We start from the raw sequence: 23,752 nt of genomic DNA, 5'->3' as shown, positions 1-23,752 counted from the left end.
AACTTCCATGTATGATCAAAGGGACAGGGCAATTTTCAGGACCAGACATTTAAAAAAAAAGTTTAAAAAAGGAAAAAAAAGAAATTTAAATAAATAAACTCTCTCATCATTTTAAGGACAGTCTATATTTATTAAATACATATCATTATGGGATTATTGGGTCAAATTTAATGATTGAGGGGTCTGCATAAGCAAGGGACAAGCATTTCCACCTTTTTTGTAGAATGACCCATATTTCCTTTATTTTCCGTTTCAATCTTAATAAAAAAGATTGAAAATAAATATAGATGGACATTAAAACTTCCAAAACAACAAGTCTGGTGGTGGTGGCTGAGACTTTTGCACAGTACTGTATATATATGTATGTGTATATACAATATATATGTATATTCTTAAAATAAAATAAAAAATTAATTTTGTTCAAATAATAGGCCTTGATGTCGAAAGGTTGAGATCCACCGCTCTAGTCTATTTGACATACTGTGCCATCTTGTGGCCAGTGGTAGTAATGCAGCTCTTCTCAGAAGAATAAAGAATAAATAGGCTACTACAGTACATACAGTACATAAACCAAATACAATATTTATTAAAGAATACAGAAAATACAAAATCACAGTCTGTCTCAGTCCAGAAAATATATACAGCAATATGTACAGTAGCACCTCTACCTTAACTATAAAGAGACAGTAGACATGTCTAGTGGAGAATATGCTAAACACAGTGTGGTGTGTCTGGAGACCTCTGCTGGTATTGATTTTCCACAAAGATCTGTAAGGCAAAACACTCTTGTACAGAAAAGCTCATAACAGAAAACAGCTAGACAATTGGGTAAATGGGTTATGCTTAGACTTGTTTACAGTGCATTCAAAAAGCATCCCCTTTACTTTTTACAATTTTTCTTATGTTCCAAATACAATAAACGTTTAAACATTTATTTTTTTCTAATTAATTAAAACTCAGTTCCCCATACTGACAAATTGAAAAATGAATTTGAGAAATGTCTGTAAATTTGTTAAAAAGAAAAATATCATATTTGGATAAGTATTCATACCTTTGTATCAGTACTAAGGCTAATCCAAATGTGACAATACTGAATTATGATAATTTTGGTTGCCATAACAAATATTAGGCATCTGTTCAATCTGAACAACTGCGTATCACAAAATTTAAGATTTTTGAGGAAGAGGATTTCTCAGATGTCAAACTAAAAAAATTTAAGTTATGAAGGTTTAAATCAAAACAAACCAACTGCAGTTGAATTGATATTAATTGGGAATGCACAACCAAAACACGAGATTTGTGAAAAATAAAAATAAAAACATGGAGTTATCTCGTTTTGCAACGAAACTCTTCATTTTAAGAAAAGTTTGTAACCAAAGCGATCAGAGGCCCCACTGACTTCCATAATAATAATAATAATAATAATAATAATTTGTTACATTTATATAGCGCTTTTCTGCAGCTCTCCAAGCGCTTTTCATTTGAAAGGGGAGATTCTTCTCAACCACCACCAATGTGCAGCATCCACCTGGATGAAGTAGGAAAAAAGAATACTGTGGAAGTCAATGGGGCCTCTGATCAGTTTGGTTACAAACATTCCTATAAATATCTTCCTTTGTGGTCATCAGAACAAATAAATGTATACAAGGTTTGTAACATGACAGTGAGTAAATAATGACAGAATTTTTATTTATGGGTGAACTGTCCCTTTAAGAAGTTACGTGTGACTGATAGTTGGATTTGCACTTATTACACAGACATGTCTATTAATCTGAACATACATTATGTACAGTACACTGATGTGGGTTTGTTATCAAGGGAGACGACCAGACGATTACAGTAGGAACATTGTCTTTGGCAAGGGATTATAGTTTTTCCAAAGCCTTTCCTTTGTTCTGTTTACACTGCCACTGATAACTTTAAATTAAAGAAACATCCAATACAATATATATGATTTCATTGTAAAAATCTGTTTGGTCAGCTAGTGTTGAATGGCTGTCAATAGATAAAGATAAACTGTCACCAGTGGCTTATAGGCCAAATACTCCCAATTGCTTTATACTGTATAGATATCTTGCTATACATTGATAGCCTAGTTATTATATGGTTAGTACTTTTTTTCTAAGATTTGGAGGTTGTTTATCATTTTTGCAGCCACACACATCATTTTTAATGAGTACTTCAATGCTTAAATGTAAAACCAATGTGAATTTTAGTATATAGGGTAAGCCTGGATAATTTCTAATTTGTCACGGGAAAATCAGTTTTTTCCAAACCTGTGTGGAGAAAAATCCTAATTGACTAAACGTCCAGCTCTGCTTTCCCTTGACACCAATTTTGCAAATAATGGTCAAGGCGTTTAACACACAGTTGTTATGCAACACAGCAAACAAACATGTTTTCTGTTCCAAGAAATATCGAGGTTAAGACGAACTTAGGGGTTGTACATGCACACGAATTCCTTAGTGTCCAATTAGACTGAATGTAGACTGTTTTACTCTGTGTGCTTTAATTCGAAGGCATACATTAACACCATAAAACAAAAGTGTTTCATCACAAAATATGTATTTTTGAGGCTGCATAAATCAACTAAAAATACCGTAGCATCTTTAATTGGTGTAACCTATACAGCTTTAGGTAGATTATGATGTCACTATAGAAACCACCTGAAATAACACAAGAGTTCCCTTGATACCCACCGCGCGCTCAATGCGCGCACACGCTCAGTGCGCGAGTGCCCTCTCAGCGCGCACCACACAGTTACTGAGCGTTTGTGCTTCTTTGTGGTAACCTTTATAAACTTATTTATCATCCCGGAGGCTGTTTTTCCAACTTGCACATTCGGTTGTTGGCTTATTGTTTGGAAAAGTTATGTTTATGCATACGGGTTGCTTCGACCATGAGGGTAGAATGCACAGCATTACATTGGAAATATAACCGGATTAAATCGTGCCATTGCGCCCCTTGCACGCTCCAGCTTTTCTCCACTGTTAACTTTAACCTTGCGCGGATATGAACGCGGAGAAGCCAAACTTTTTGTCTCAACCTGAAGTCAAAAACATTTATTTCTATCGTAACGGAGATCCGTATTACGAGCCCAGGCGTTTGGTGATCAACGCGAAACGGGTCTCGACCTTCGACACGCTGCTGCGCGAGGTGACCGGTGGCGTGCGCGCTCAGTTTGGAGCCGTGAGGAATATCTACACCCCTACAGGAGGACACAGGGTCAACTCACTGGAGCACCTGAAGAGCGGAGATCAGTATGTGGCTGCTGGACGAGAGAAGTTCAAGAAAATAGAGTAAGCAAACTTCTCTGTAAACTTGTAAACGGGCTGTTCATCCATTACTCATTTTTATCATTCTATTATTTAAAAATAATAGTTATACCATCTCAACTATAACAACAAATTTGTAGGATTTATGTGGAGACAAAAGGTTGGAAAAATGTTAAAAAAATAACATGCGATCTTCAAAGTAGCCACAGCTTTGCACACTCTGTACGTTCTTTCACCAACGTCGAGGTGCATCATGGGATTGCCCAATTTTTAAACCGTGTATAATTATTTTACACATTCCATTGTTTTCCCTTTTCTTTTATTAAGCAGACACATTCATACAGTAAAAGAGTATTATGCTTTTCCTGATTTTACCTTACCTTCGGTGTGTTTTTGTACATGTAAACAATCTGCAAAATTACAAATCTCAAAGCCCAAGATAAAGTTATTGTCTCTAACAGAAATCACTTTTACTGGACTACAGTTAAAGGCTGAGTTGTAGTTCTTTAATTACTTCCGACATGTTATTCATTGGCAATCCTTTTTTTAAAGTTATTTTTTGCCTTTATTAGATAGACAGTAACTAAGATGATGACAGGAAAGTATAGGGTAAAGAGAGGGGTATGGGATTGGCAAAGGACCTCAAGCCAGGATTCGAACTCGGGTCGCCAGAAATGCATCTGCACCATGTGTCGGAGCACCGTCCACTACACCATCAGCTCCGACATATTTGCAATGCTAATGTGCACCAATAAACTGATGGCAAAACTGGATGAGAAGGCACAGGGCTGCATTTCCCAAAATCATTATTATGGTTGTTGGTACCATTGAACTTGTAGCGATTCAGCGGGAGGAAGGAAATAATGTTATTTTAAACACCACTGAACTTCCTACCAATCAACCCAGTAACTTTGTTTTGGTAAACCATTCCCTGAAAGCATGTGAAAAAATAGTTCATTAAAATTTGGCTCCCTTTGTGATGTCAGAAGGGGATAATACCGCACCTTAATCTGCACTATCCAACCACGGCACTGCCATTTAGTGCAGAGATCAAGTGCAAAGTGGGAATTTTAACTATAATACAGGGCTCCAGACTACCTTTTTTCACTAGGAGCACAGTGGCCCCAACTGAAAATTTTAGTGGCACAACCAGAAAATTTAGGGGCACACACCATACTACTTTCCACTGTATTACTAATACATACTTTGGTGATAGATGCAGAAATTACAATGTGCTGTTTATAATTCAGTGTCACATTTTATTGTGCACTTTTGAAGATGCAACTTAAAAGGTACACTGACATTTTTTATTAAAAAGTATGATATAATTAAAACATTCCCTATCCTTGTCACGCTCATTGGCCTGCCACAGATTCCGGATTCATTGACGCGTCCCTTTCACGTTCAACGTGTAAAAAAAAGGTCAAATTTCCTGGTCACACACGTGCGACTAGATGTAAAATTCAGTCGCACACTCTCAAATTTTGGGGGCAAAATGCGACCATTTGGGAGCAGTCTGGAGCCCTGATAATAAATTATCTATATGGTATTTTTAGCTAGAACTTCACATAAGTACTCTGGGGACACCAAACATTTATTAGAAATCTTTAAAAAGTCTTGTGAAATGTCTCCTTTAATTTAATTTCTGGAAAACAACCCCAGGGGAAGACATTAACTATACAAGCTCTAGTCTAGTGTGTATACATAGAGTAAGCCAATCACAACAGACTGGTCCAGCTTGACCAATTAGAGCATTTTAAGTATTTCATAGGCCGTTTCTCAACCGAAAGGCTGCAGCCTCCATAGGTTGCATATGTCATCAAGCCTGGTTTATTTCAGTTAACTGACCATTACATTCGTAACTCATAAACATATTACAACGATTTACAATTAACTAAGAATAACAGTCTTCTTTATAATTGTTAATATTCTGGAATAAGATGACGTATGCAGCCTACAAATGTGACCTCCAAAAAATGCAGCCTTTTGTTTGAGAAATGACCATAGAGTCCGGAAGTAACAAAGCGTTGAGAAAGATTGGGAAGAGAGGCAGAACAATAAAGTCAAATATTGTTTTAAGAACAATATACCATGAAAATATTTTTTAGTTCTCCGCAAAAACAATATCATTGAAATAGGGCATAATATGCTGTCAGAAAAAATGGTCTCTAGCTGTCACTGGGGCAGTACTCTTAAAAAAAATCCTAATCTGTACAAATAATCTTGTAATTTATCATTTTAATTATTAGAAGTTAATTTCATTAAACATGTTGTTTATTAGAAGTTAACATGTTTGTTTATTATAGTTATTTACAGATAGGAACCAGGAAGAAAAGATCACTTCAGACAAATGGACTGGTAAGGATCACATTCATATTTTATTTCTAATTAACCCAACGTGATTTAAAATGTTTATAGTGCAGTTAATGGAAGCTTAAGTCATTGTCCTATTAATAATAAAAACAAGGTGAAGGTTAAAGGATAATTCCGGTATTTAACACTTTGGGCCCTATTTTAACGATCTGAAACGCAAGTGCGAAGCGCAACGCGCAAGTGAGTTTGTGGGCGGATCTTGGGCGCTGTTGCTATTTTCCCGGCGTGAGAAATAACTCTTGCGCCGGGCGCAAATCAATAAGGGGTTGGTCTGAAGTAGGTTCATTATTCATAGGTGTGGTTTGGGCGTAACGTCAAATAAACCAATCAGAACGCTATCCAACATTCCCTTTAAACGCAAGGGCGCAAGTTCCATGGCGGGTTGCTATTATTATGACGGATTTACCAGGCGCACGCCAGGAGCGGTTCATAGCCGAGGAGACCCACGTTCTTGTAAGAGCAGTCAAAGACAGAGAAGTTATTTTGTATGGGGATAGGAGAAACCCGCCCAAATCAGCGTAGGTTAAACAGGCGTGAGAGGAAATAGCCACAGTCTCATCAGCTGGCATATCGTTGCGCCAAGCGCTACAATGATGTCAGGAGACGGGGGGATCCCAAGCTTGCCAGCATAAATCGGGCACGCCGTGTAACGGGAGATGGATCTGCCTCAGGACCTGACGCCAGCAGAGGACATCGCTGCGTCCACCCTCACCGTTGAAGGGTTTGGGGGCTTTGAAATCGGACCCAAGAAACGCACAGCAAGGTCCAACCCCAAAGTACTCTTACAAATCAAGTTCATATACATTAAGGTTTCTTGTGAAAACATTTTAATGATTATTTACATAAAATAAACGTAATACAGCCACACAACAAACTTATGAAAATATTTTAATCGTTACTTGCATGATAATTTTTTAACGCAGCCACACAATAAATAAAAACTATCACCACAATGCTCACCACTATGATTCCCCTTATCTCGTGTATTAATATTTTTTTGTGTAACAATTTATGATTTGCAAAAATAACTGTTGCATCTGTGTAGATTAGATGCAAAGTGTATGCGCGTTGTGCACGCTATACATTATGGTCAAGCATGCGCCCTTAAAATAGCATAATGAACAATGCGCAACGCGCCACTGACTTTAAACTTTTTTTTTCTGGTCAGTGGCGCAATTGTTTTTTGAAACTGCAAAATAGCATCAGGGATGGTTTGCGCCGGAACACGCCTCTTTTTTTGCGCTGAACCGCCCAGGGAGCGCAAGTTCATTCCCTAGTTTGCCGACGTGCGTTTGTGGAGGGAAAAACCCGCTGTGCGCCGGTGCAAAATACGAATGATACATGCGTCACTGACAAAGTCAATTGCGCTGGGTGCAAGATAGGGCCCTTTGAGTCTCATTTCTGGTTTGTTTTGGATGAACTACAGTTATGGACTCAGAAATTTTGACAATGGGTCATGTCTTGAGTTCTTGACTGCTTCAGAATGGAAGTCAATGACCATGCACAAACATGTCATTAAAACAACACTTAACGTTCATTTTCAAAACTATACTACTCACCGAGTGGTTCATGGTGTTCGTTAATGATTAAAAACAAATATATTGCTATAGAGGAACAATTTTTTTCAGATACCTCACAACCGCGTATATACTTCCGCTCTATATTTGAGTCTCACTCCCGACCACTTGATGGCGACAACCACTTTGCCATACAAGTACGCTCGGTGTCTAGCGTATAGACAGTCACAATCGAGCTCAACTTCAAACCTAAAGCTGGTCACTGAGCCATCAAATATGGGAAAAATTTCTTCTGAGAGAAACCGAGTGAAAAAACTACAACCACATGTAAACAGACCCTTTTCTGTTTCCCGGCGGCGGAGTGATATATCAGCGAGCAATGAGTCTTCCAAGAGAAGTCAATGGAATTTTACAAAATGCCAAATAAAACACGACAGAAACTGTATTTCGCTACACAACTTGTTTTTAATCATCAACGAACACCACGAACCACTCGGTGAGTAGCACAGTTTTGAAAGTGAACGTTAAGTGTTGTTTTAATGACATGTTTGTGTATGGTCATTGACTTCCATTCTGAAGCAGTCAAGAGACGCTTCTAAACGAGTCAAAAACTCAAGACACGACCCATTGTCAAAATTTCTGTGTCCATCACTGTAGTTCATCCAAAACAAACCAGAAATGAGACTCAAAGTGTTAAATACCAGAATTATCCTTTAAGTACAAACATTCAGTGTAACAGTCACTGAGCAATAATATTTATGACTTGTCCAGGTTGGTTACTAATGTACTCGGGTATATATAGTGACAGGTCCCAGTGGCCCAGGTACCATAACAGTGCAAGTTGAATACACTGTTACCAGACCCCAAAGGATAGGAACATTAGCAAACAAATGAAGAGTTTTATAACACAAATGTCTGTTCACATACATGCTTGGATCATTAGTGTGGCATGTTGCACCTGCTTTAGCATTCAAGAAAAACTACCTGAGCGAGATGTAACGTTTAGACAGGCAGTCTCTTTTGTCGTCCAAGAAGAATCGCTTTGTTGTCGGCTCATTTAGCAATGAATTATTAACCTGTGAATTATTATCCACCTTCTTGGATGTGTGTTTAAGACAATGGCTCGCTCCCAATGTTCTCGCTCCCTGAGACAGCCTAAGTGATATTTCATATAGGCAGTGAATGAAAAGAAAGAGAAAACAAGTCCAGGGACTTTACGATGGTCTTAAAATTTTATGAACTCTCAAACAAAGTGAGTATCGTCACACCTACTCAGGAGCTACTTTCTTTAAGGGCTGTTGCCATGGTATTTGGTGATACAATGTCCTCCTAATCATCATTAGGTAAACTTTAATAGAGAATTTTATTTATGATAAAGGCCACACATGGTATGTACAAGGTCCTGATTATTTTAATTACAGCGACCCTACAGAGATGCTTGTCTGTGGCCTGGCAATGTCCCAAAGACACACAGTCCCTCCGTTTTAACACAAGCACCCTACTGGGTTACCAGGGGATACTTCGGGGCACATAGAGGCGCTGAAACACTAGATGAGAGCAGTTGTCAGCCTCTGTTTGAGTTCAACTGAGCAAAGCCCTCGCTTAAATAAACCAGTAAATCTAACACACATCTCAGAACGTGATAGCAAGTGAGCTGGTTTAACATCTTGAGGTGAATATTAGATGTGGAACATTTTTCATGTCTAGTTTTTAATTCAATTCATTTATAATTCAATACTTTTTTTGATTTTCAACATAAGTCATTTGTAAAATTGTGTTCCCTTTCTCAACGTTGTGTCAGTGTAGTGACACTAGGGGTTCGTCCTTGGAAATGTGCATGAAAATGCAAGTGCACGAAGAGCTCACAACGCTCTTCACATATGCCTGCAAAATGCTGCCATCTGGAGGAGCTGACTAATGGCGCTTTTCTATTGCATAGTAACCCACGGGTCAGGTCATGTCAGCTCACCTTAGTTTGGCTTGGTTAGCTTTTATATTTGGGTTTAGTACCACTTCAGAGTGGGGGGATTATAGACATGTCATTATATTTGCACTGATGTGACATCATACAAAAAGTGGGAGCAAGCATTGTTGGAATGCAGTGTTCCCCATACGTTCATTTATTTGTGGCTAAGGCTTACAATGCTGCGTGCCAGGCTGCCTCTTGCAGACAATGACCAAATGAAGGCTTAGCTGTATGAGGGTATGTCTGATGTCCACATTAGTGCTCCAAGACCAGCACCTTTGGCTTTACCTTGTGGAGATGTGTGATGCTGAAGTTGCACCGTTCTTGGTGGGTCCCTGCTGCTGGGACCTCTCTGTAAAGACCCTGCGCCTCTTCTGCCTTTGAGGGGGCATTTTTGCTGTGGAACATGTTGTGCGGGGGCTACACTGCATCCGGTCCTGGTTCTGCGTTCCCTAAACTGAGGATGTCAGGATGTTCAAACAGAAACATTCTGTTTTCTTCAATACATCATCAGTATTGCTTGGCAGCTGTTAACCTGAAGGATGTTTTAGCCCCTGTGGTGTGTTGTATAGGGACCCCTATTGTCACTGACATTACATCTTGGACATGTAACCTTGTTGGGAACTAACTATATTGTTCATTGTTTGTTCATGTAAGTTAATGCATTACTAATATTAACAAATGCAACATTATTGAAAAGTGTTAACGCTTTATCACTGCAAAAAATGATTTTCAAGAAAAAACATTCTTAGTATTTTTGTCTTGTTTTCAGTAAAAATATCTAAAAATTCTTAAATGAAGATGCTTTATCTTGATGAGCAAAACAACCCAAGAAAATAGTCTTGTTTTTAGACCAAAAATATCAAATTTATTTGGAATTTTCCTTGAATTTAGTGTTTAAGAAAAAATTTCACGATTTTGTTTTTGTTTACCCCATTGGCAGATTTTTTTGCTTGTTTTATGCACAAAATCACTTAAAGTTGATATTTTTGGTCTAAAAACTAGTTTTGCTCATCAAGATAAAGCATCTTAATTTAAGAATTTTTAGATATTTTTACTGAAAACAAGACAAAAATATAGCTGCAAGCAGCAATTGCCGGGGTCAAGCCAAAAAGGGCACAGAAGAAAGTGAAGTTGAGTTCAGATGAGCAGTTTGAAGAACCTAGGAAAATCTCTTGATTTTAGACAAAATATTTTAACAGTTATTAGTAAAAAAGCTGTGTTCTCATTCAGTGAAGTCTCTCCCTCTCGTCTCGAGGAGCATTGACAACTAGAACACTGTAGGAAATGTGAGTGGTGCTTGCAGTGGCAATTCTCAGCTCACAAAATGTTACAGTGGTGTTAATGAGTCAAAAGAGACCACCCCCATGTCTCTACGATGTTCTGATGCAGAGATATAGCTCTTGTAAAAACGGTTGATAAGGTATCCTAATTGGTTGCTAGAGAGTTAATTGGCATGCACCAATGATTATTATAAAGGAATAATCCATGATGACTTAAGATTTTAGATGTACTGTTGAAGTAGTTTTAGGCAAAAATACCATATTTCTATCTCAAAACCACTAGGTGACGCAAATACAAAAGTGTGCATGCAACTTCAGGTCATAACTGTGTTACATCTAGCTAGTTTCATGACTATACACTTTAGTTTAGTTAAGAAACAGTTGTATGACCATAGGGTTGCTTAATATCAAGGATTTTGTTCAATTATAAGGCCAACTAGTGGTGCAAGCATACAATGTTTTTTTGGGTAGCCTCAGACTGTGGTCGTACATCAGCGTATCAAATCTGGTGAAAAAGTCTCTTTTCGTTGCGAAGTTATAACCAATTATGTGTAAAAAAACACAAAATTTAAAGGTAGTTTTACTTTTTTTGAAATTTTCGGCCATTTATGATGAAAATTTTAATATAACGCAAATATAACTTTTTGTTCAGAAGGTAATGTAATGTTCTTCCTATGGTGTTTTCGAGTCGATGGGAATAATACTTGCGGAGTTATTCGCGCATGTTTGTTAAGTACTTTTTTTGCTGCGCAGGGTTAACCATAAGGCGAATTCTGGCATGTTTGGTATTGTTGGACTCGGAAACTATTCAGGACCCCAAAAAATAAGTCCCGTAAAAATATGGTGATCGCAGACAAAGTTATAAGCATGTACAACATTCATCTGACCACTAGGTGGCGCTGTGACAAAACTCTGCATGCCTCCTCAGATCCTGACTGCCATCACAACTGCCAAGTGTCGCATTAATAGATATAAGATTGGCGAAGATACACTCTAAAACCTGTTTTTTTGCGCTCTGAGAAAAAATTTGTTGACACGCTATAGAAAAACGGATTGGTTTATCAAAATTCTTTTAATAACTTTTTGCCATAAGTGTCTCTAGATGCTACAAAGCTTTTTTGTGGCAATCATGCAAAAGCTCTAGGACGAGTTTGCAAAAGTAGCTTTTATGACTTGTTCAAAATGGCAGAAAAAATTCATGATGGAAAATGACGTCATAGGGCCCAATCGAATCGTCTTGAGCCAAGGAATCAGAAACAAGAATTTCGTGTTTAGGACTTACGGGTCAGAAGTTATAAGCAAAAGCATAAGTGCAAATTTGGGCTGTTGGTGGCGCTAGCGGGTTTGATATAGATAACCCAAATTTGCTGCGGAAACTTTTTGGACTCACCTTAAAAGTGTGCCAAATTTCATAACTTTCCTATGTACGGTATTATAGGCTGCCATAGACCGCAATGGCGGAGGAAGAACATTATTTATAGTGAGGAAAACAGTTCCATTCTGGGCTTGACCCCTAAATACTAAGAAATTCTTTTCTTGAAAATCATTTTTTGCAGTGTAATGAAATTGAATATTTTGCAGCTGTCATTTGTGATGCATTTCTTATTTTTCTTTGTGCAGATCAAACCTGTTCCTCAGAGTCGCATAATAGTATCTGCCCGGTTCCTCAAACCCATCAAAGAGCCCTGTGCAATATTGTAAGCATTTTTCACAGCTTCTTTTCATGAAACCTTGAACTTTAGACATTTCTATTCATAGTGATTCAGTCTACCTTGTAACCAGCTCAGTGTTCAGGGAGAAATAATAGGGACACTTTATAATCAGATAACTCAGTGAGCTTTTAAGCAGCATAAGAAACATTGTAAAGAAAAAATGTCATTTCTTGTGGAATATTGTGGTTTTCTTTTTACAAATTACTTAATTTTGAACGTCATTTTTTATCATGTTCCCTCATAATCTTAAAACATAAATCTCCTTCCCTCCTCGAAACAATAGGGGTGTTCAAGTTCATGTGGCGCTGCGCAGACCGATTGGTGGCTGACTTGAAGCAGTGCTTGCCGGTTAAAAATTTTGTCCGACTTGAAGGCATGTGACTGTGACGTATGGTTTTAAAGTACTGCAAGAGGGTTCGAGAGCATCCAGCTGACTCAGCTGGCTCAGCCTCTTCAGAAAGGCTGCACAGAGTTCTGATGACGACACAGCTCGTCGTGATTGGTCGCCTCATGGATGACAACGATCACGTGCATTTCAAGTTTAATCCAACCTTCAGTTCAAATAATAAACATTATAAATTCATGTTTTTATAACAGGTAAAACTCATGAATATACCAGAATCAGAAGCAAAAACCAAACTCTATTGGTATTGTAATATTTTAGGCTTACGTTTTCTGTTATTTTCGGCATACAGTATAAGCAGCAGCAAATAAAATATTCGATACAAAGTGTTCTCGTTGCAACTTTTTATTAAAATATTTGTTTTTAACAAATTCACCATCTAATTCACTTCATTCTCAATTAAAGTGCAACTATTTAATTGCTAAAAACAATGTTATTTTGTGTATTTGGTATAATACAATGTTTTTGCGTGGTTTATGGTTTAAAAAACAAATTATTTTCCACATACTGTACATTTTTGTAGCTTCTGATTTCACTCTCTTCCTGAAACGCGCGGATTTGAAAAGATCTCTGTCCCTGATTGGCCAACTAATCTGTACGTTGAGATTGAAAAGCCGGAAATGTGACGGTCCTTACCATGTTTAAAAGATTCGGTCACAATGCAATGCTAACAGGAGTTAACTTACAGGCTGTGATTTCGAAGCGGGAAGAATTATGATAATGTCGATCTTCACTACATCACCAATCCCAGTAAGTAAACTGTTGCCTACAATCCGTGTGTTTCCTATAGTCCAAGAAAAGAGTTGGATAACTCACATCATCGTTTATTTTGGGATTTGTACCTTTTGCATATCGTTAACATGTACTAATATAACACAGTCTCACCCCATGGCGTCAATATTTGACGACACTTGACCATGCGTCAATATGTTGACGCGGAGGGTATACCTTTCGCGTCATTTTTTGACGAACTGGGGACTTCAATACTATTACGTCAGTTGCATTCTCTTTCCTATTTTCTTACCATTTTCGCGTCGGTTTAGGGTTAGATTACGCAAAATTAAACAGTGTACGCGAAATTAAACAGTTGTCACCTGGCGTTGGGGTTAGAGTTAGGTACGCGAAATTAAACAGTTGTCACCTGGCGTTGGGGTTAGAGTTAGGTTTGGGTAGGGATGTCATTATGTAAATCTAACCCTAAACCGACGCGAAAATGGTAAGAAAATAGGAAAGAGAATGCAACTGACGTAATAGTATTGAAGTCCCCAGTTCGTCAAAAAATGACGCGAAAGGTATACCCTCCGCGTCAACATATTGACGCTTGGTCAAGTGTCGTCAAATATTGACGCCATGGGGTGAGACTGGGTTGACTAATACACACTTACACACCAAAGGAAATGTAAAAACGTGAATCGGACAATAGGTGTTCTTTAAAAAAAAAAAGGAAACATGGCACACATGCCACTACTGCAAGCAGCAGGTGTCCGACTTGACGGCTCCGTCTTCAAATCCTCCTTGATCGGTCTGCACAGCGCCCCATGAACTCGAACACACCTTATCTCTCTATACTTTCAGTCGTATGGCAGGTTGGTGGGGTCCAAGAAAAAATCCAAGCGATTAGAAATAGCAACATGAACCCAACTTTAAATGATCCAATCAGTTCTCGATGGACGAATTCAAGTCCAGCCCTACCTATATACGTCACCACAGGGAAAATAAGACAAGCGTTATTTCTGTTTCACAGCAACTTTAAACGTCCAAGAATATATGTGTACAAAAAGTAATTGTAGACATAAAGCACATTAAAATATCTGCATGTCATTGAATTTATTAACTGTTTTTTTCTGCATTTGCTTTTGATGGTTGTATAAAGTCTCAAGTTTAATGGTTCCTCATAGCAATCCTGTGTATTTTCTACTACTACATTGTGAAGTCTAATGTTTAAACTGTTATAAAACAATATGTTTTAAGACTTTAAAAAGAAAATAAATTGAAGAAAAAAATATATTTATATACCACTGGACTATTAAAAGCAAACTGACATTTCTTGAAGCAGGAAGATACTTTCTCAAAAATTCTCAGCTCATGCTGGGATAACAAGCATCATCATTTACACAAACTTGTGTTAGCTTGAGGGCAAAACAAATGCTGAGAAATGTTTTTGTGCATCTTTATAAACACCATTAGTGTCATCTAACAGTAAAAATTGAGCGTTTGTGTTTTTGTTCACGTGTGTGTTCTCAGTATTGTGGCTAATGGAGACGTCCTGAATCCAGCCGTGAGGTTACTGATCCCCAGTCGTGTCATCGACCAGTTCGATCGGATTTTAGAGATGATCACAGAAAAAATGGGGCTAAGGATTTTTGGAGGTGTGCGCAGGTATGCATGCTTTGGAAATTATGAATAAGTTACAATCTCGGTATGTTAAATGTTATTTGTATGTTATGTAAAGTTCCTGTTTGTATTGCATTTGTACAGCGAGTATAATGTATATATAATAGTATAGGATAGATTATAGTACAGATTACTTTAGTATATGTATAGTTTTGTGTAGTCAGATCACCTAATATAGTAGCCAGGTAGGTGTAAGTATAGTACGTACCGTATATGTTCAAATTGATGGTGTAGTGTTGCTGAGAGATACAATACACATTTTGTTCCACTGTATGTCCCTAAAATGACAATAAAAGGTCACATGATTCGGGAAATAAACGTTGTATCACAGCATATGTAAAATTTACTTTATTTAGTCAGTATTATGCACTAGATTCAGATGGATTGAAGAAAATACTGTAATAAAAACCTCATTATTTCCTTTATCGCTGGCAGTCTTGCATTAAAATTTAGACTCTTTAAGACTTTATGTTTTCAGGGAAGTTTTAGCACTGATAATTATTCATATTTAATTTTTTTGTAGAGTTACCCGGAGTGAAACGATTTAAAGGATTTACATAATTTAAGATTCGCACAATTACAGATCTACTTTCATTTTAACAGCACTTCAGGACAATGTGCCTAAAATGTTCACAAGAATTTATTTAGATTTTAAGTGCACCTTCCTTACTGGGGTAAATGAAGCATTGATATTGTTATACATGCCCTGATAATATTTAATTTCTCCTGTTTTGTGTTGCAGTCTTTACACCTTTGATGGAGCTCTTATTACGGATGGGAAGGAATTGGAAAATGGGCAATTTTATGTCGCTGTTGGCAGAGAGAAATTTAAAAAGCTGCCATATAGCGACCTCCTGTTTAGTAAACCCATAGGCATGAAGAGAGTTAATGGGTAAGATAAACAAATCACATTTTTTACTGGTGATTATGTTTGTTGTCATAAGCATAATGCAATTTGTATACAATTTTAGGTCAAAAGCAGCCTCATTACCGCCTATATACAAATACAGAAGACAAAATGGAGATGTGAGTACAAAGAAGATGTTCAATGTGGGCATGCAGGTGAATAGTTTCCTTAGTAAATGGTTTAATATTTGTGTTGGCAGATGGGGAACCATGTCAGTAAGTCTGTGGTGGGTGGCAGTGAATGTGGACAGGACAAAAGCAGCCCTCCGGTACAAAGCGCTAAAGAACATCTGTCCTCCATCGTCAGAGAGATTTCTCAGGCCAAACTCATGCACATTCGCAAGAAGAGGAGCGGTCTCACAGCATCTCAAGAGGCTCAAGATGATGGTAAGACCCAGACTCCAGATATAAACATACAAATATACATCAATTATTCTCTAAATATGCAAACTTTAGACATAATGTGCATTGTTTTGAAATGATAGCAGGATTTTTTTTTTATTGATGCATACAAGCATTTCTAACAAAACACACTGGACTAATACTAAATCCGGGGATTTGGACTGAGTGTAATAAATTAATCACATAGTAGTCATGACTAAATAGGAATTTAAAACATTAACGTGTTCTTTATCTTTTTACTTCACCTTCATTGCGCTTTTTGTCTTTTCTGATCCAGACGGCTTTCTATCATATCCATATATCAATGCACGTCGATGCGATGCTGCTGAAAGTATTGTGAGATCGGACTACTTGTTATGCTTTCAAATGCCTCTTGTGGCACAATGATGTCACTCCTAAATGGTCGTATAAAGTTCAGATCAAGGGGGCCTATAGTGTTTCAGGGCCCTACACAGCTTGCGTACCCTGCGTATAGGGAGGATCGGCTTTGCATGTGGTTTACGGGGGAATAAATCTGAAATGCGTCATACCACAAAAATGGTATTGTGTTCCAAAAACACAGAGAAATAAATGGAAATTTTGAGTAGACTTGGTGACCACAATTGCAAGTACGCCTACAGATCATTTAATAGGTCAGTAGGTCAAAAGAGGGTGAAGGGACTTCACCATCCCTGCCAAAATTATCCAGGGAACAAGACTGTTTAAAGAAGTTAAAGGACAAGTTCGGTATTTTACACTTAAAGCCCTGTTTTCAGATTGTTTATGATGAAATAGAACGGTTTTGACTGAAATTTAGACATATGATGCTAGCCCGAGAATTTGCAGGTGTTTGTTGTATCAGCCCCTACCTCTATAATGGCTGTATAGGTGCACTGGAACAATCCTTCCTAAAATGCATTAAACTTCCGTTTACAAAGACGTGAAACTCACCGAGTGGTCAGGGGTGTTCACTGATATGCTCACACAAAAATCGCTGCAAAAGACGCATTCCAACAGGTTTTATCGTAGTTTTGTCCAACTCCATTGACTTGTATAAGATGTGCTGTGAGGTACGGTATTACTCCGCGCCGGGAACTTTGTTTCTATTCTTGCAATTGGCAAAGGTGGATTATCGCCACCAACTGGGCTGGAGTGTCTATTATTCAAGCTCTAAGCGGAAGAATGTACGGGTGTGAGGCGTTTGGAAAAAATTGGTCCACAAGTTTACAACGAATGGTAAACACCTGTTGGAAAGCATCTTTTGCAGCGATTTTTGTGTGAGCATATCAGTGAACACCCCTGACCACTCGCTGAGTTTCACGTCTTTGCAAACGAAAGTTTAATGCATTTTAGGAAGGATTGTTCCAGTGCACCATTAAACCCATTATAGAGGTGTGAGGTGAAACACAAACATCCGAAAATTCTCAGGGCAGCCGCATATGTCCAAATTTCAGTCAAAACCGTTCTATTTCATCATAAACAATCTGAAAACAGGGCTTTAAGTCTAAAATACCAAACTTGTCCTTTAAACATAAGTAAATAACATCTTGCTAAATAATTTTGAAATATAAGATTTATTCGAACTATTTGCATGGTTAGCATTTATTAAAAGTATTATTAGCCATTGTATTTTGTCAATTTCTGTAATACACAAATGTTTGGCAGGTAGGTTACCTGAGGCTGCTTTCTAATTGGTTTGTATCAGATCGGCCACTGGGCGCAGCTCTGTAGCTAAATGATTTTCAGGTTGTTGTGCCCACCCCAAAAAATAGACTGAACAATTAAACTAATTGATGTTACATTGCTTAAAGGATTACTTCACTTTCCAAAAAATCCAGATAACTTACTCACCCCCATGTCATCCAAAATGTTTATGTCTTTCTTTGTTCAGTTGAGAAGAAATTAAGCTTTTTGAGGAAAACATTCCAGGATTTTTCTCAGTTTAATAGACTTTATGGACCTTAACAGTTTAAATTTAAGTTTCAATATAGGGGTAATATAGGAGTGAATAAAAATAGGGGTGAATAAATTATCGGGAATTTTTTAATGTAAGTGGAGTAAGTGGGTGGCAGTGGCTCAGTGGTTCGTTGAAACTACAAATTGGAAGGTTGGTGGTTCAATCCCCGGATCCACCTGACCAAGTGTCGAGGTGCCTCTTGAGCAAGACACCTAACTCCAGCCGCTCCCGATGAGCTGGATGGCGCCTTGCATGCCTGACACCGCCATTGGTTTATGAATGAGTGCGTGAATGGGTGAATGTGAGGTAAAACGCTTTGGACAGCCATTGGTCTGTGAAATCGCTATAGTCCATTTACTTTAGTCTAACTACACTACTTAAATATGGTCCCTAGCTGTTACTGAAGTCGTAACCTTTCATTATAGTACCTCCAAGATGCATATTAGTACCTCAAAACGATATATTGGTACCAAATGTATACATATCTGTACCTAAATTGTACATTTTGTAGGATCTTTTTAAAAGATACTGCCTCAGTGACATCAAGGGACAATCTTTCATCATTCTTCTGACAGTGTATGTTTAAAATATATAATAGATGACCTTGGCAGTGCCAAGTCATGAGTTCAATTTCCAGTGAACGCAAAGTTAAATTCACTGTAAGACACTTTGGATAAAACTGTGCCAAAAGCCTTAATGTAAATGTAGCAAACTTTGTTGAAGAAATTCTGTTGTCTGAGATTGTGAACTGCTGTATAAAAACACGACCTTGTTTCCTGGCAGCCTGGTAAAATCCTAAGCACCTGACATCTGGTATTTGCACATAACCAACCAATCAGATCAAAACTCAGCTCTTGCCAGTGTTGTGTGCAATATGTATGAGACAGTCTGAGAATAGACTGTCAGTGGTGGGTGGGTAATCATCATGTCGTCTGATATTTAAAATGCCTCATGAGTTCTCAACAAAACCAGACATTCAGCAGGTGTGAGGGAGCGATTAAGTGCGTGCGATGCTTTTGTCCATTATGCATTGCTTGCTTCAATATAAGGAAGAGAATTTGTCTTCTTTATTGTATTTCTAGAGTCATTTTTGCTTTGCTTGTTAAACACAGACTGTACAACTTACTGTGCCTGGAGTGTGATTTGACATCTAGAATAAGAATAGTAAAGGTGTCTGATGATGATTTTCTAAGAATTGTGACTAAGCTGTTATTATTGGCTTCTTTCTTGGCATACACTCTTATAAATAAAGGTGCTACAAAATGTTTATATCTGCAATGCCACAAAACCATTTTAGCTTGCCCAAAGGACCATTCCTAAAAGAAACATTTTACATTCCAATAAAAACCTTTAAGAGTTCCATGCGGCTCAAAAATAGCATTGTGTATGGCCTGTACTTCTTTGTGTGTACCCACGTGTATGGAGTAAAGTTCTCAGCACTTGCTATTGTCTGGATAATGGTGATGTAATTCAGTGGTACTTACATAATTTTCCGCTCTGACCAAGAGATGGCACTGGTGGTCTGCGAGTGGGCTAATGGGAGCCCGGCGTTCATGTGCTTGCCGTGGCACGAGAAGGATTACATCATCTACACATCATCATCATCATCATGTTTCCTCAGATTGCAGCCTGAGGTGTACGTTGAGTGTCACGGCTGACTGCTCGCATCTCTGTCCTGAACATCTCGTATTGCAATGACGCCTTCGCAAAGATCGCCCATAAATGCCATTAGTTACAGTCCAGATTACGAAATGTCTTTGATTCATGTTTAAATTGATATAGTAAAAAATAGAGGTTTGATAGCGAGTGGGTGTCACATTAGCGTTTGATCTGGAAAAGAGGACCGATGTAAGAGCTTCTCATTTATTATGCCGTTGTCGTGTTCGTGTGTGTATGTGCGACTGTAGTTAGAAGAAAGCGTCTCTCGCTCATTAGCACTCTAAGGTTCTTGCTGGTACCCAGGTGGCTGATAGGAGCCTATTAAATCACCATGGTGATTAAGTACACAAAAGCACATCCATTCTGTAGCTTCTACTGACTCCAGACTCTCAGATGCGGTGTTGATTTCAGAGACCTTGTTCGTGAAACACAAGCAAAATGAATAAATTGTATATTAATTGTACATCTCTGAGTAAACTGCTCTTAAAAACATTTAAAACAGTGTCAGTTGTTTGTAAAAATGTAAAATCTCTGTGTTATTCGTAAAAAGGATTTCTGTTTAAATTGTTCGTTTAAAAAATATTTTGTGAAAAAATTGTTTGCCATTCTATGTAAATAGTTGTATATTTTGAATAGACTGTGATAAAAAGCAAAAACAAGTCAAAAAGATGTTTACATGCAACATCAAACTAGGGTGGGTAGCTGACAATGATCTTGGTGTGCAGATTTACAATTAGGCTTTGTAAAATAAGTTAATAAGCCAATTAAAGAACACTGTTGCTTTATACGACTTTACAAATTAAGGCCGAACATTTTAGGTGTACGCGAGCATAGTGTACTTGCACAGACAGATTTTTTTAAACCCCATGTACATTGTACAGGAGAATATAGTATGTAGCACTGGAGATGCATTGCATTTTGCACATTAGGTCTGCACGATAAATCGTATGCGATGGTCATGCGCATCTCGTCAGTAAAGCCGGTTCCTTGATTACTTGTAAATCGACAGTTCACTGACATTCGGGGCAATTTCGCATTAATTATCATGGACGTATCGCCTGCGATATGGCCGGGGTTGTCACAGGGTTCCGACGGGTCCTTAAAATCCTTGAAAGTTTGTGAATCTGGGGAAAAAATTCAAGGCCCTGGGAAGTTTTTGAAAATATACATACATAGATACAGGTCATTGAAAGTGCTTGAATCTATTTTATGCAAGAAGTTTTCTGAAAAAAAAAAAATCCATATTATTCCCTGTGTAGTGTAGGATAATATCATAAAAATTCTAGACTTTTTAAGCAAACGTGCTAAACTGTTCACTTTAAATGCTTATATCTTCTGTATGCGAATTTTGATTCATACCAAAATGCTTTTTTGCATAATTGTGTTTGACAAAAGAAAACATGTACCGTTGTACCTTGAGAACGGAACAAGGCGCTGCGTCTCCCCTGCCATACTTCCTGCATCCCTGTCACGCAGTCTTTGGCAATATTTCAGATAGCGATATACTTCCTGTCTTTGTTGTTAAGCCTCACCATTGGTTGAATTTGATATACACATTCAGACGCACTTACCCTGGAGGCGTCCCCAAAGTGTCATCTTAGCGAGGCAGCGCGAGTTTCCTAGAAAGGGAACCGTAACAATGTATCTTAAAAGGTCACACGATGTAACCTTGCTCTCACTTGAAATGTGTCCCCACATTTAGTCCTTGAATACTTGACCTCCCGCATCCCGTTTTTTAACTGCTGTGTTGATCTAACCAGTGACTGATACAAGAGGCTTGTTTGTTGTTCAACTTTATGTGGCTCCACAAGAACCGAGAGACAGATGACATCAAACTCCTGCGGTACTTTGATGTCATTCACCTGACGGTTCCAGCACCACTGCATAAAGCCAAACAAGCAGCAACAGCAGCTGATCACGAACCCCTTCAAGCACAATTACTATTTGTAAGGGGTCATATAATACGATTTCATACTTTCTTTGTTATATAGTGGTTTATTTAGCTATTTGTGCATGCATAGGAATGGCATACATACAAATCTCAGCCTCAGTTCTAAAGAGATCACAGATCCAGACCTGCCTAATAAAACGCCTGAATCTGAAATGCCCCAAGGCATTTCCAACTTTGCTAGGACATTCTCGGTCTTCTGTTTCACATCCTGTATGTGTGTTTTTTGTTAAAGTATTTTATGTAGATGCTGCAAAACTACAGCTTACAGAATTTATGTAATTTTTACTTTAACACTCGTAAAATTTACATGAAGGGGATAATGTACTTTAAACCCTTGGTGCATAAGTAACAAGTGTTTTAGTGAAGATAAAGGTAATGGTTAAATTAAAAGACTGACATAAGCTGTAAATACTATTAATAAACCTACCACATGTCCCCAAAGGCATAACTATGCGTTCACACCTGATGCAAATTTTGCAGATAAATTGGGTTCTTTGCCCATTCCGCCTCAACTCTGTACATCGTAATCACGTCACAACTAGAGTAAGCTCCTGATTGGATAATGCAGCGTGAATATCAGCCAAAGTTCGGATTTTTCAACTCGAGCAAATCACACTTTACACTCGTCAGACGGCCAAAATGCTCAATTTTGCGGCGTGCAAATTGCGTCATTTGTGCTTCCTCATTCACGCTTAAGGGCTACGGCATAGACGCGACGGCGTAGGTTCCGCGTCGGTTTTCATTTATACTTTTGCGTTGTCGTCGACATGCAAACAAACGCGCAGACTGCTGGTAGGCAGTATCCACGCGTGTCACCACAGTCACAGCAACGCAACAGTCAATGAAGAAGAAGCTTGGCAAGTTAACCCAGAAACGAAGAAGAAACAGCAACTTGTTATGTTTTGAGAATACCCGGAATGATGGAAGTAAATAAACAGCGACTTTTGTTGCAGTTTGAGTAAAATCCACAACTTGGCTCATCTTTGATTTCACAGTCGCAAACGGAAATACCTATGACACAGTTTTTTTTACCTGACGGGAGGGGTTTTGGTGGACCAATCACAGCGCTTGCGGTCAACGTAGATCTGACGCGCTGTTAAAAATTGTGCGAGGTGCACGTCTGGCTACGCACAGGCTACTGATAGTCTAAGCGTAGAACTTACGCATGACTATAAATCGGGCTTTATAATGCCGCAGGATGTCTATGGCGTCTTTGCACTGACTTAACATGTAAATCACCGCATTTAGTGCTTCATTCACGTCTGGTGTGAACGCACCGCAATTGTTATAAATTAATATTTAATTAGGAGTTTGCTTTCATTTTGACATGGCTTAAAACAATAAACTGTATATTCACACAAAACCATACCCGGCAGGCCACCTTTTGTCCCGTATTTCAGTGTGACGAAGTTGGCAACCCTAAGTACACGTACTCCAGGCTTAAGACTGTACCTTAAATGCATTTAATGTCGAGAGCAAATCAGTTTTACCATATCAAATTTAAAATCAATGGAGTTTCCATTGCCGCAGGTTAAACGTCCCAGTGTGATTTGTTCATGGAGCGTGTAGGATTACAGAACATGTGTGTTTAAATGCCTGTGGTCTTTCCGCTGTATCATCTGCACTCTCAAATGTGTTTTATAGAAGCAGTGCTTTGCTTAAGACTTATTCAATTGTGCTCGCCACATTTTGGCTGCCTGTGATTGAGTTTCGGGATGCCCTTGGGCCACTCCGTGTGCTCATGTAATTTACTCACAGATAGTAGGAGTCAAGAGAGAAAGCAGGTTAAAGTCTGCAGTTAGTTATAGGGGTTATACAGTAGCATCACATGTGCGGTTTTCTGTTGTGGGTCTGATTCATTATCTGTTATAAAAGCAAAAAAATACAAATCTGTGCCTCTTAACTGGACTGACATTACGCGGTGTGATCTCAAAATAAGTGTAAGAAATGAGGAAAGTAAGTGTTGACAGTTAAC

The 23,752-nt window shown here is 38.3% G+C and overlaps 1 protein-coding gene across 1 annotated transcript in view; it reads left to right on the top strand.

Annotated features, from left to right (window-relative positions):
• Positions 1 to 2,759: 2,759 nt before the first annotated feature.
• The window catches only part of LOC135728325 (doublecortin domain-containing protein 2-like), a 40,265-nt gene continuing 19,272 nt past the window's right edge, over positions 2,760 to 23,752 (top strand). Inside the window, exons 1-7 of the mRNA XM_065246500.2 lie at positions 2,760 to 3,299; positions 5,582 to 5,633; positions 12,035 to 12,111; positions 14,774 to 14,908; positions 15,666 to 15,815; positions 15,895 to 15,949; positions 16,030 to 16,216. Of these exons, the coding sequence (XP_065102572.2) occupies positions 3,013 to 3,299; positions 5,582 to 5,633; positions 12,035 to 12,111; positions 14,774 to 14,908; positions 15,666 to 15,815; positions 15,895 to 15,949; positions 16,030 to 16,216 (943 nt within the window). The 5' untranslated portion in view covers positions 2,760 to 3,012. The remainder of the gene's footprint in view (positions 3,300 to 5,581; positions 5,634 to 12,034; positions 12,112 to 14,773; positions 14,909 to 15,665; positions 15,816 to 15,894; positions 15,950 to 16,029; positions 16,217 to 23,752) is intronic.

Source organism: Paramisgurnus dabryanus, chromosome 13, assembly GCF_030506205.2.
Source record: "Paramisgurnus dabryanus chromosome 13, PD_genome_1.1, whole genome shotgun sequence".
Lineage (NCBI taxonomy): Eukaryota > Metazoa > Chordata > Actinopteri > Cypriniformes > Cobitidae > Paramisgurnus > Paramisgurnus dabryanus.
The sequence above is the reverse complement of the archived record's forward strand: the minus strand, read 5'-3'. Positions and strand labels throughout refer to the sequence as shown.